Source organism: Esox lucius, chromosome 18 (assembly GCF_011004845.1).
Source record: "Esox lucius isolate fEsoLuc1 chromosome 18, fEsoLuc1.pri, whole genome shotgun sequence".
NCBI lineage: Eukaryota > Metazoa > Chordata > Actinopteri > Esociformes > Esocidae > Esox > Esox lucius.
Genome location: NC_047586.1, coordinates 3954208 through 3966956, shown reverse-complemented (window position 1 = coordinate 3966956; position 12749 = coordinate 3954208). Strand labels below are relative to the sequence as shown.

The window sequence follows — 12749 nt, the reverse complement described above, 5'->3', positions numbered from 1 at the left end:
GGGTGTCGGGGGCAATGAGTGCAGATGGGAGAGAAGAGAGAAGGTGGGTTAGGAGGGAGGGGAGAGTGGGAGAGCGTGTGTGTGTGTGTGTGTTATGGAAAGTGGAATATCCTGCTCAATTATCCAACTTTACTCTTTCTTAAACACAAACACACACACACACGCACACATTGTCTACCTTCTCAGCCAAGGACTCCTCCAGGGTGCTGAGGGCTGTATCAGTGTTGGAGGTGTCTGTCTGGAGGGACTTGACCCGATCTTTCAAGCTGCTCATCTGGGTCTCTTTGTCCCTCAGCTGTTCCTGCAGGTTCTCAATCTGTAGGCAGACAGGGCGTAAGGGGGGAGGATTTAGGGACACAGGGAGTAAGGGGGGAGGATGGAGGGAGACAGGGAGTAAGGGGGAGGATGGAGGGAGACAGGGAGTAAGGGGGAGGATGGAGGGAGACAGGGAGTAAGGGGGAGGATGAGGGCAGACAGGAAGTAAGGGGGGAAGATGGAGGGAGACAGGGAGTAAGGGGGAGGATGAGGGGAGACAGGGAGTAAGGGGGAGGATGAGGGGAGACAGGGAGTAAGGGGGAGGATGAGGGGAGACAGGAAGTAAGGGGGAGAATGGAGGGAGACAGGGAGTAAGGGGGAGAATGAGGGGAGGCAGGGAGTAAGGGGGGAGGATTAGGGGAGACAGGGAGTAAGGGGGGAGGATTAGGGGAGACAGGGAGTAAGGGGGGAGGATGTAGGATGTAGAGAAGATGGAGGGAGACAGGGAGTAAGGGGGAGGATGAGGGGAGACAGGGAGTAAGGGGGGAGAATGGAGGGAGACAGGGAGTAAGGGGGAGAATGAGGGGAGGCAGGGAGTAAAGGGGGAGGATTAGGGGAGACAGGGAGTAAGGGGGGAGGATTAGGGGAGACAGGGAGTAAGGGGGGAGGATGTAGGATGTAGGGAAGACGGAGGGAGACAGGGAGGGAGACAGGCAGGGAGACAGGGAGGGGGGAGACAGGGAGGGAGACAGGAAGCATCATGAATCAGAAGAAATAAAATACACAAACAGCACAATGAAACAGACTCCACCTCATCCCACCTCTCCCCCAAAATAACAATCACACAGACACACACAGACACCCACTCACATGTACACAGACCCCAGGTGAGAGCCAATAGCATGTCCTGAACACAACAGCACCTGCTGTTTATAGTTCCCCAGAATGCAATGGGTTTCGAGGTGAGAAACAACGAAACCCATTGCAGTCACAAAAATATGTTCTCACTTATGAACCCTTAATAAAGCATGACAAATGGTTATTGACACTTTGTAGCATGTTCATGAAGTGCTATAAAAAGATTTAAAGCTGAATGTCACTTAATAAGGGAACGGAAACGGCCTCCATAACATCTGAATCTGGGGAATAAAGAACCGCGTGTCAAACCCATGAACGTCCATCTAACCTCAACGGCCTCGGGGCTGGTAGACAATTTCCATTTCCCTCCAAATAAAAATCAAAGAAACAATAAAAGAAATGTGTGGTTAATTTGCATCACACATTTTCCTTATCTGGCTATGAAATGTCGTGTTAACGCCTGGAGCTGAGAAGGCTTGATAAACGACACGGGAGAGAAATTGGCATATCAGGATGCAGTCAAGTTTAGGCACACACACACACACACACACACACACACACACACATCACCAGCGACAGCTGAATGAAGAGGATGGTTCTTTCTGCCATTTCCCATGGAGTTAAACACCACAAGTTGTAAAAATACATATGGTGGTTGACTAGTGGAGACCTCTGGGTCGGGTAGAGGCAGAGGACCATAACGATGTATCATGGGTGAATGTCCTCCCTCTTTCTCACCACTGTTGCTCCATATACATATATACAGTAAACAGTACCAGTCAAAAGTTTGGACACACTTACCCATTCACTGAATATACATACGTACACACTCATACATCTATATACATATATACGTACATAGAGACCCAGAGAGAGAGAAAAAAATGGGCCCTCTGAAAAAAGGGAGAAAACGAAGGGCAGAAATAATCACCCCCTAAGTGCAGTTAATTACTGTTGATTGTAAAGGGTTTGTTCATTATGCAGCGTCTGAGCTTGGAGGAGCCCGTTCATCTGAAGCGGTTCGACAACTTGATCTTGTCTCTCTGTCAGTTAGGTCAAACCCAGTTACCATGGTTACGGGAACTGTGGGTTTGTCATTTGAAATCTAAGACAACTGCCAGCCACATGCTTTTTTTCAGCAGATCTGACAGAATAAGCTATTAATCAAATTATTATAATTTTTTTTTTATTACATTTTCTTAAAGGAAAGCAATAACAACCTGAGAGTTGTCAGACAGGATCTGTCAGACAGGTGAGTTCCTCAACCCGTCCATAAAAATAACCACTGGATGTTCTGGCCCAAATATTTCTGTGAACAAAATTAAATAAAAAACTGTGAGAATGAGAAATGTTTCTATTCTGGTTGAAACCACTACAGTTGTCTTCAGAGATAAGCATGACTAAGAGTTGGTTGGTTTGTGTTCAAAAACATGTTTTGACAGATCCTTACATACATCCCAAATTACACTCCTGACCCATCTCATCTCACACTCCAACACTCTTCTGACCTCTCTCTTTCCCACTTTGTCACTCTCCCGACATCTCACTCTTTCCCACTCCGTCACTCTCCTGATATCTCACTCTTTCCCACTCCGTCGCTCTCCTGACATCTCACTCTTTCCCACTCCATCACTCTCCCGACATCTCACTCTTTCCCACTACATCACTCTCCCGACCTTTCTCCCTGATCCACTCTGTCCCTCACTCTCATCCACTCACTCCCACGGATGAGGGGTTTTCTCTTCGCGGCTGATTGTTTTTGGGATGAAGTTCTGCTTCGTACTGTGAGGTGTTGTAGCGCTCCTAAACTTTACGTTAGGCTTGGCCAAGCTAGCTATCTGGAAGGAATGGAAAAACTGTATATTCAGGCTCATAGGTCTGTGGATGAGGTGAGCATGCTTAAGGAAATGTGTGGTTTTAAATCAGGTTGTTTTCTGTATTTTATTTGAGAATGACGTCTGAGGGCTCAACTGTTTACTAAGGTGTGATCGCGACCTCTGTCTCTCCTTCTCTCTCCACAATTCCTCCACTCTCTCCACTTTCCCTCCCTCTCCTCCTCTCTTTCTAAGCACCAGCAGCTCTTCGTCATGAGGCCGCTAAGGTTAAACGTGACAGGGGTCTCGGACGTCGACGCCGCGGCAGCTGCTCGGTGACAGAGGGACGTGATGACTTGGCTGCAGGGCGGAGAGGGTTTTCCACCACACACATATCCCTTGAAGATTTGAAACCCTGCCGGGACCTCTGATGGCGACCGGATCCAAGACAGCTGACCTTCGGGTGGCGGCGGTGGAAAACCACCTCAAGAACTGGCGCAGCGAACAGCTCTTACGTCACTATAGGCTGCTGTAGAGGATCATGGGAGAGGTCTGGGAGGCCTGTCAGATCCAGTCAGGAGGGTCCCAGGGTAGGTACCAGGGGAAGGGCCACCACGGCCAGTGACGGCAGAGACCCAAGGACTGACAGGAGGGTCTGGAGGAAGTACTGACTAAACACTCAGGCCCGGGGGAGTTGGCAGAGGTCAGGGGGTAAGTACATCGTAAACTCTCTGTGACAAGGTCAAAAACAGTTAGTGGGCGTCAAAGGGCCCCCTGGTAGCATGGGATTCCGGGGCCTGAGAACACAGATGGGCGGAGTCTCTGCAAATTCCCGGTGCCTAAAAAGGTCTCTAGCGGTTCTGCTTGGGTAGATCCTGGAGTTTCACGAGATGACTCCCACATAGCCACGCTAATTCTGCCACTGTGGTCAGTGTGGCGACGTCTGTAATCAGGCCCAGGTGTCGAAGTAGGGGGACGTCAAGTTTCTTGTGAAGTTGGACGTACAGACAACCAGGAGGAAACCATTTGTATAGGCAAACGTAGCTGGTGTTGTAATTCAAGGGACGGGTCTCTGATGCGTTGAGGGTGAATTTGTGTTTTACAAATTGTGTAAATGTTTCAGGAGGTTCCTCGGGGCTGTCTGTATGTTTGCAGAGGAGGGGCTGGCTTATGCAACCAGGTTATTGTAAGGTTTTTATTTTTAAAAATATGTTTTTCAATTGAATTGTTCACATTATAGGTCACATTAAAAGTGGGAAAAGTTCTGACATGATTAATCTTTGTCTCATTCTTTTACATCACAAAAACCCGGCATTTTAACAGGGGTGTTGTATCCACTGTACATTGGACGACCTTTAACACCTTCTGTGTGGAGACAAACAATCTCTGGAATCTCCTATTGCATCCAGTTACCTACCTATGGCAACTTTGTAAAGGTATTTTGTGAAAATAATAACACTACAAGCATTTAATTGTGAAAATCCTTAGTCGTCTTTTTCCCTCCCCCATGACAGACGCAATTTAAAACATTTTTTAAACTGTCACTCCTTCCCACAGGGAGGTTTCTGCGAGGTATCAATGTCAGTCCAAATTATGATTATGCCTAAAAAGAGCTAGATTACTTGGACAGAAGAGAGTAATGAGTTTCTCCGGATAGACAGGACGTCCTCATCACTATGTACACACAGAATGGTAATTGTATTGAGGCAGATAGCACAATGTCTACACACAACTGTTCTACTAGGTAAGTATGGCTAAGAACACATTGTTATGTTCAGGAATGACCGGGGAGCAGTTTGAATTAACGAGCCTTTCTCATGGTTTCAGTGTGTATGTCTGTGTGTGTGGGCAGGTGTATGTGTGTGTAGTGTGTGTGTGTGTGTGTGGGGGGGGGGGGGTTGTGTTAGCATGTTTTGGTGTGAATGTCTATGTGCGTGTGTGTGCATCTGTGTGTGTATGTGTGTCTCTGTATGTGCCAACAGGGAGGAAGGCTTATTAAAGAGTCTCCTTAGCCCTTGTCAGCGTGTCTTCGTCTTCATCATGGTCGTTGTGTGCTCTGGCCGAGAGAGACATAGAGACATTGTGCTCGAGATTCACTCCGTCTCTTCTCTCACACACAACGCAGCTATGAAAATTAGGTCTGGTTAAGCTGGCACATGAATGGGTCAACTCTGACTAGAAGATGGCATACTATCAGTGCCTGTGTCCGGAGTACCCACTCCACAGAGGCAGAGGAGAGGAGGACGAGGAACTGAGGTGTAAGAGGAGAATGGAAGAAGAGGAAACAAGAGGATGAGGAGGAAGAAGGAGTAGTGTGACAGGGTCGGTTTGAGCTGGAGCTCCCAACCCAGCCACAGCACAAGGCGGCAAGCAGGTGCGGGGCAATCAGACACAACCAGGAACACCTGGGGGAGAAATGATCCGTCTCCTTCTCCCATATAAAACAGGTGCCATTGACGAAGGCGTGAGAGGAGGGCTGAGAGACGAACCGACAGATTGAGGCTGGAAAAAGAGAGGAGAGAAGAAAGACGCTGGAGGACGAGCCAGATTGTGTGGGTTTTTGGTTTGTGACCAGGGCCGTGCCGTTGGACAGAGGAGTCCATTTGAGTTCTGTTGTTCGGTCTCTTTGTTTTTTGGGGCTTCAACCGGGATCAGTGACCATCTGGTGTCCGGACCCAAATAAAGAAATACAGGGAATACTGGCCAACCAAACCCCCATTACGTCTGACTCTGGCTGTTTTTCCACCTGTCCTGCCTGGTTGCTGGTGAACGGCATACCCAACCACCCCCTGTCATTCACAGTAGAGACAAGCAAGACAAAGAGGAAGACAGGATAAAAGGTAGAGGAACGAGAGAAAAAGGGAGAGGAACAGGGACTGTGGAACTGAATAGGGACTATGGAACTGAACAGGGACTAACAAACTGAATTAGGACTATGGAACTGAATAGGGACTATGGAACTGAACAGGGACTAACAAACTGAACAGGGACTGTGGAACTGAATAGGGACTATGGAACTGAACAGGGACTAACAAACTGAATAGGGACTATGGAACTGAATAGGGACTATGGAACTGAACAGGAACTAACAAACTGAAAAGGGACTATGGAACTGAATAGGGACTATGGAACTGAACAGGAACTAACAAATTGAATAGGGACTATGGAAAACTGAATAGGGACTATGGAACCGAACAGGCACTATGAAACTGAAATAAGGATGTGAAACTCTCTCCAGAGGTTATCTAATAGCAGAGACCTACTGTATCATGTAGCAACAGGAGCTCATCCTCTTTAGAATGATGTCGCCCTGTGCCTCTGTCTGATTCCTCTTTCCATACCCTCACTCTATGCATCTTCCTTGGTTCTCCCTGCGTCTTCCCTCTGCCCTTCTTTCTTTCCCTTTCTCCCTCTCTTTCTGCCTCCTCTCTGCCTCCTCTCGCTCCTTTTCCACCCTTGTCCTTTAACAAGGCAGCATTGTTCAAACAGACAGTTTCAACATGCTCTCATTAAGTCACACAGGAAAACAACTAACACACACAAACAACACGACGGAGACACAAAACACTGTTGTCTCTGCCACTGCTTTCAATTCCCTCCAACCGTCACGTTGTCCTATTCAAGTCCCTCTGAAGCTCGCCTCTTTGAACTCGCACACACGTCTTTTATTTCGGATGGGGAACGGAGGACACTCGGAGTTCTGACAAGAAGCAGAAAACTAAGATCAAAACTACCGACGTGAGAAAGAGAGGAGAGTTCAGAGGCCTGGCCTGAAAAGTGGTGCCCTTTATTGTGCCTGACACACACACACAGGCAGGAAGGCAAGCACACACTCCGCTCAACGACAGCCGGTGTCTGACTGGGAGTTTACATACTTCAGTGAAGACTTCTGAACCGCGTGCCGTCACTGTTTTTTCTCTCTATCCTGTTTAACAAACGTTATTTTCTTCACTCTGTCCTCCATTGAACTCCGGGGCCCTCGGAGCCACTCGCCTCGTCCAAACCACCGATCTCAATATTATGGTTGGCCTGAGCTCAGCCTGCCGCTTTCCATCCCTCCTTGTCACCTTATCTGCCTTCTAAAAATCGAATTAATGGAATTTTCTCTGACTTGTTAAAAGGCTAAGCGCCCTGTTAAATAACAAAACGCAAAGCATAAATAAACTGAGAGATGGAGTCAAAAGAGTGAGAAGGAGGCTGAAGAGAGTGGGGGGGGGGGGGGGGAGAGAGGGAGGTAGGAGAGGGATGGGGGAGAGAGGGGCTGGGTGGGGGGGGGGGGGGCGTGCCGCTAGAAAGAAAATTAAGATAAAGATATAGAGTGCCTTCAATTAAGAGTTCAGCCAATCCAAACCAGTCAAGGGAGATGTGAGACATTTTTCTCCTCTTTGAAACCCTCTCCATCACTCACCCGTTTGAGTGTTGTTAAAGAGAGGGCACACTTCCGTAAAGGGAGGCAGAGAGATGAAAAGAGGGAGGGAGATTAGAGGGAGAAAGAAAGAGTGGAGACACGGAGAGAGATGAGACAGAGAGCGAGAGGCGAGAGAGATAAGAGGGTTGGGGAGAGAGCCTTTGGGAAAACAAGCAAAGTCAAACAGCAGACCCAGGCAAGGTCTTGTGAGGGGGAAGTGGTGCGGTTTTGGTGTGTGTGTGCGTGTGTGTAAATATATAAATATATATGTATATACCAAACTCCCTTCGTTCTACCTGAGCTCTCTAAAATGAAAAACATTTCACACACACAGTCACACACACACACACACACTGAGCCAGCTACCTCAGGGATCATCATGGAAACTAAATGTTGCTTTTTCAGACAACTGCACTGGGAGCTCTGTCTCTTCTCTTTCCAACAAACCTGTATTGTTTCGGCCCCCTGACACAACACTTAGGGGATGAGATTTGAATGCTTGCAATGTCTGTGTGTGTGTGTGTGTGTGTGTCTGTCTGTCTGTCTCTGTGTGTGTGTGTCTGTCTGTCTCTGTGTGTGTGTGTGCGTGTCTGTCTCTGTGTGTGTGTGTGTGTGTGTCTGTCCCTGTGTGTCTGTCTCTGTGTGTGTGTGTGTGTGTGTGTGTGTGTGTGTGTGTCCGCTCCCCTGTCAACACCTCTGTGTGTCCTGGGGAAATATTAGGCTAGCTGCTAACTACGGTAACTCATTAGCAGGGGGTAAGTGAGTGTGCTCCCTCTGCCCCAGGAGGTGAGCTCTTCTCTGGGTCTCTGCATCCGGCACCTCCCTTCTGGAGGGATAAGGGCCTGAAGGATGTGGAAGAGGAGAGGGCGGATCCATGAGGGGTCAGACAGGCACGTACTGTCAGCCAGGAGGGAGGGCGGGAGCTCACCAACCGCCATCACAACACAAACATGGCTGCCTGTCTCGTCTCCCTACCTTTCTCCCTCTCCCCCAGTCACTCTCTTCCGTCCATCCCTCCCTCCCTGACTCCCTCCCTCCCTCTCTACCTCTCTCTAACCATCCCTCTCTCCCCTGGAGGACTGGGCTGTCAGGAAGATGGATGTGTCCCTGGTGGGGTTGGGGTGGGCTGGTGTGACCCCTGCCACTACCCCCCCTCAACCAGAACACAGTGAGGGGAGTGGCTTCAGCATACAGTAGTCTGTCTGCCAGTCTGTCTGTCTGAAGATACTGTATCTCTGTCTGCCTGTCTGTCTGTCTCTCTGTCTGCCTGTCTGGCTATACCGTATCTCTGTCTGTCTGACTGTCTAATTATATCTCTGGCTGTCTGTCTGTTTGTCTGTCTGTCTGACTATATCTCTGTCTGTCTGAATATATCTCTGTCTGTCTGTCTGTCTGACTATATCTCTGTCTGTCTGTCTGTCTGTCTGACTATATCTCTGTCTGTCTGACTATATCTCTGTCTGTCTGACTATGTCTCTATCTGTCTCTATCATGACTCTGTGGAAACACACATGTAAGATATTACAGTGGATTATATTTACTGGGCCTGTTGTAAAGGTCGACAAATTGTTCATCGGGAAGACATTTTATTCTGAAATTTGGAAATGACGAACTTCAGGACACATTTAATGATACAGAGAGCAGAGATCCCCACATATCCTCCATCTCTCCCTCCACCCCTCCTCTTTCTCCTCCTCCTCTTCATCACAGCCCAGTAACCCGGCTGAGCATGGCATCCTCTACCTCTCCCCATCCACCTCTTTCTCCTCCTCCTCTTCATCACAGCCCAGTAACCCGGCTGAGCATGGCATCCTCTACCTCTCCCCATCCACCTCTTTCTCCTCTCTCTTTCCTCCTCCCTAACTCTCTCATCCTCTCTCTCTCTCCCCCATCTCTCTCCCCCTCCCCCTTGGGGTTAGCGGGTCTTAAACCCTGATGGGGTCTTTAGCTCATGATCCCCACCTTCTAAAGAGTTTAGAGAATGCATCTTTAGGGTGACGGTTTAAATGGGAAATACGACACTGTTTTGCTCTTGTCTTGTGATGTGTGTGTGTGTGTGTGTGTATGTGCGTACGTGCTGAATGTGTTGTGGTCTCACGCTGCCATCTAGTGGCAGAAGGGAGGGCTGCTAATTGAGCAGAGTTTTTCTAAAGTTATCAATACGGATCCCAGAGGTTGGACTGAATGCGCAGAAGAGAAACCACGTCATGCTCTGCTGACTGGCGCTGCATCTTCTGTGAAGCTGGCACTGGGGAGTCAGAGTGCCAGTTCTCTATCTGTCATTCGTCAAAGTCGTGTGGCAGGTTGTCCCCGCCCAACACACAAACACCTCCTAACATCTCACCTTCTTCTGCAGGACGTTCACCTTGCGCTCCTTGACGTCCAGCATGTCCTTGAGGTCGTGTATCTCTCCGGTCAGCGTCCCCTTCTCCTCCGACAGTTCCTGGATCTGTTTGGACTTCTTGTTCAGCTGGGAGTCCTTCTCCTCCAAACGGAGACGCAACGCATCCACCTGACGCCCGGAGTGAACATCATCACAAATCAAGTCAACACACACACAGTATATTCCATAACCCCAAGCTGGCCGAGATACTTTTTTTTTGTGCCAGTCTGACTTGTAAGTCTTCGTATAAAAAGCATCCAGGTATTGGTTTGCATTGCCCTGTTTTGCTGTGTAAAAAACAGACACGATGGAATTTTGGTCAAAAATATATGGCTTTTGATATGATTGTCTGCACACTTTGGAGCGATGAGACCATGAGACTGGTTGCTTCAGCAGTCCTACATCACCATGATCATCACCATATAAGTATGGCGCACGTTTTGCCTATCTTCATAGTAAAGCATCTTCAAATACATTTTAATGAGCCAACTGTGTTTGTTTACATTTAACATGGAGGTAAAACCACTTATTTTCTACATTAGATGTGCTTCCGACCTCCTGAGCCATCAACCTATATGATTCAAAAATCAATTATCTCATTAATGTAGATGTTTAAAACCGGATGGAGTTACTCCAGGCTGTCCCTTTAAAAGCAAACCAAATCAGAATATCCAACAGTGCCACCTAGAGGCCAATATATAGTGTTACACAACACTCCATTCACAACAGTGTCAGAGAATATCTGGTCTGTTCCTCTCTCTCTGGAGTTTGGCTGGTGGTGAGCCCTGACTCCTCAAGGCCATCAGAGCAAGTGTCTGCGTGTGTGTGTGTGTGCGTGCGAGTTAAAGTGTAACCAAGGTAATTAGAGCAGTTAAAATAAATGTTTTGTCATACCTGCGGTATAATGTATCCTACATCACGGCTTTCAGCCAATCAGCATTCAGGGTTGGCGCCGGGCTGGTTTGGGTCTGTGCCTGCGGTACTTTACCTCGGTCTGAAGGATGGCAGAGCGCTGCTCCTTGGCAGTCAGGGACTCCTTGAGGACCTCGATATGCTGCTTGCTGTCCGAGAACTGGTTGGTCAGGGTGTCCAGCTTGGTCCTCAGGCCCATCAGCTCGGTGTCCTTCCTGCCGAGGTCTTGCTTGACCTGGTCCACCTGAGCACACACAGGCAGTCTGTCAGAACCGGACCTCCTGTTTTGACCAAGGCGGCGCTCATCGCAGTCTCACCATTAAATCCTTGTGTCCACAAACATTCTAATGAAATCGAAACGTGTGTGCTGAGTTCATTAATCCAGGGCCTTCTGAGTTACTGAAGGTGTCCTGACTGAGAAGGAACCCAGAGAGGGTTGGAGGTTATTTTGGGGGTATATGTCTGTCTGTCTGTCAGTCTGTGTGCCCATGTGTCTGTCTGTCAGTCTGTGTGCCCATGTGTCTGTCTGTCAGTCTGTGTGCCCATGTGTCTGTCTGTCTGTCTGTGTGCCCATGTGTCTGTCTGTCAGTCTGTGTGCCCATGTGTCTGTCTGTCAGTCTGTGTGCCCATGTGTCTGTCTGTCTGTCTGTGTGCCCATGTGTCTGTCGGTCAGTCTGTCTGTCTGTGTGCCCATGTGTCTGTCTGTCAGTCTGTGTGCCCATGTGTCTGTCTGTCAGTCTGTGTGCCCATGTGTCTGTCTGTCAGTCTGTGTGCCCATGTGTCTGTCTGTCAGTCTGTGTGCCCATGTGTCTGTCTGTCAGTCTGTGTGCCCATGTGTCTGTCAGTCTGTCGTTATTCCGCAGTGTCTGCCTGCCTGTCTGTCTGTGGGAGCTGTTTGTCTACTATAACTCCCACACATGGCTGCTGTGAGGATGTTTTTGCCGTGTCAGCAGCGACTGAACAAAACATCAGTCATGTAGTGTGTGGGCTTTGCTGACGGGCGCACTACAAACCACACATGACAATGTGCACTCCACAAGGTGCAGCAGCCAGCACCCTCGTTTTACCGGCTGCTACACAATCTCCAGACATTTCCTGCAAGGAAGGCCTTAAACAGGCAGCACTCCAACGTCCACATCATGTGTGCACCCGGTTATCATCCACTACGCAGCCCAAAGGGACACCGTGGTGTGTTCAGCATGCAAACGGACACACACACAGAGAGAAAGACTCCGACAACACGGACATGAAGAGGGGGGGGGGGGGGTAGAGAGAGAGACGGACGGGGCTGTAGGGGGGAGGCTGAGTGAAATGCAGAGGAACAGCTCAGTACTCTACTGTGACCCCACAGTACCGGCAGATCTAGTGGCGCGCATTCCACATGCTAACATGGAGACGTAAATAAAACAAGCGATAGGTGGACGGAATGTGGAGAGACGAGAAAGAGGAACCCTGGAGATAGAAAGGAAAGAGGTTTAGAGATGGAGGTTAGGGACAGATGTTGGAAATGGACAGGGAAATGGGAGAGGTTAGAGTGGGAGATGGAGAGGGAGAACAGCAGGGTAGAGAAAGAGGGAGAGAGAGAGAGGGGTAGGGAGGTTAGAGAGAGATGTTAGACCGAGAGAGACAAAGTGAGGGAGGTTAGAGAGGGAGGGAGAGATGTGCGTCATTAGTGTCTTCCTAGCTTCGCCCGGTCCAGCTCCAGGGGAAAAGGCATCCAGACAGGGAGATAAATCAGTGCCAGGTAATGTAGTGTGATTTCCAGCCTCTTAGCACAACACGGGGCAGCTCCGCCTTCCTGACCCGCCCACAAAGATCCACCCAGAATGCCTAAGGTGCAAACGGGCACCTGTGCAATGGTCTTTGTAGCTACACAAGAACCTGGCCTGAGAAGATATCTACAGCGTTTATCTTATGGCTTCCAAATTCTCTCCAGAACAGTCAGCATCTCTCAGACCTGAAAATCAAAATGTCTCCCCGGAGGTTGTTGTTAAAGGTTCTTTGTTTTGGTTCTCCTCGGAGGTTGTTGTTAAAGGTTCTTTGTTTTGGTTCTCCTCTGAGGTTGTTGTTAAAGGTTCTTTGTTTTGGTTCTCCTCGGAGGTTGTTGTTAAAGGTTCTT

The 12749-nt window shown here is 48.8% G+C and overlaps 1 protein-coding gene across 14 annotated transcripts in view; it reads right to left on the bottom strand.

The window, feature by feature from the left end:
• Nucleotides 1–12749, bottom strand: part of LOC105024897 (ELKS/Rab6-interacting/CAST family member 1) — a 254096-nt gene that overhangs the window by 185605 nt on the left and 55742 nt on the right. For all 14 annotated transcript variants that reach the window (XM_034287688.1, XM_029114443.2, XM_034287690.1 and 11 more), the window contains 3 exons: nucleotides 10707–10874; nucleotides 9680–9847; nucleotides 179–316 (listed from right to left, as the gene is read on the bottom strand). In XM_034287688.1, the coding sequence (XP_034143579.1) occupies nucleotides 179–316; nucleotides 9680–9847; nucleotides 10707–10874 (474 nt within the window). The remainder of the gene's footprint in view (nucleotides 1–178; nucleotides 317–9679; nucleotides 9848–10706; nucleotides 10875–12749) is intronic.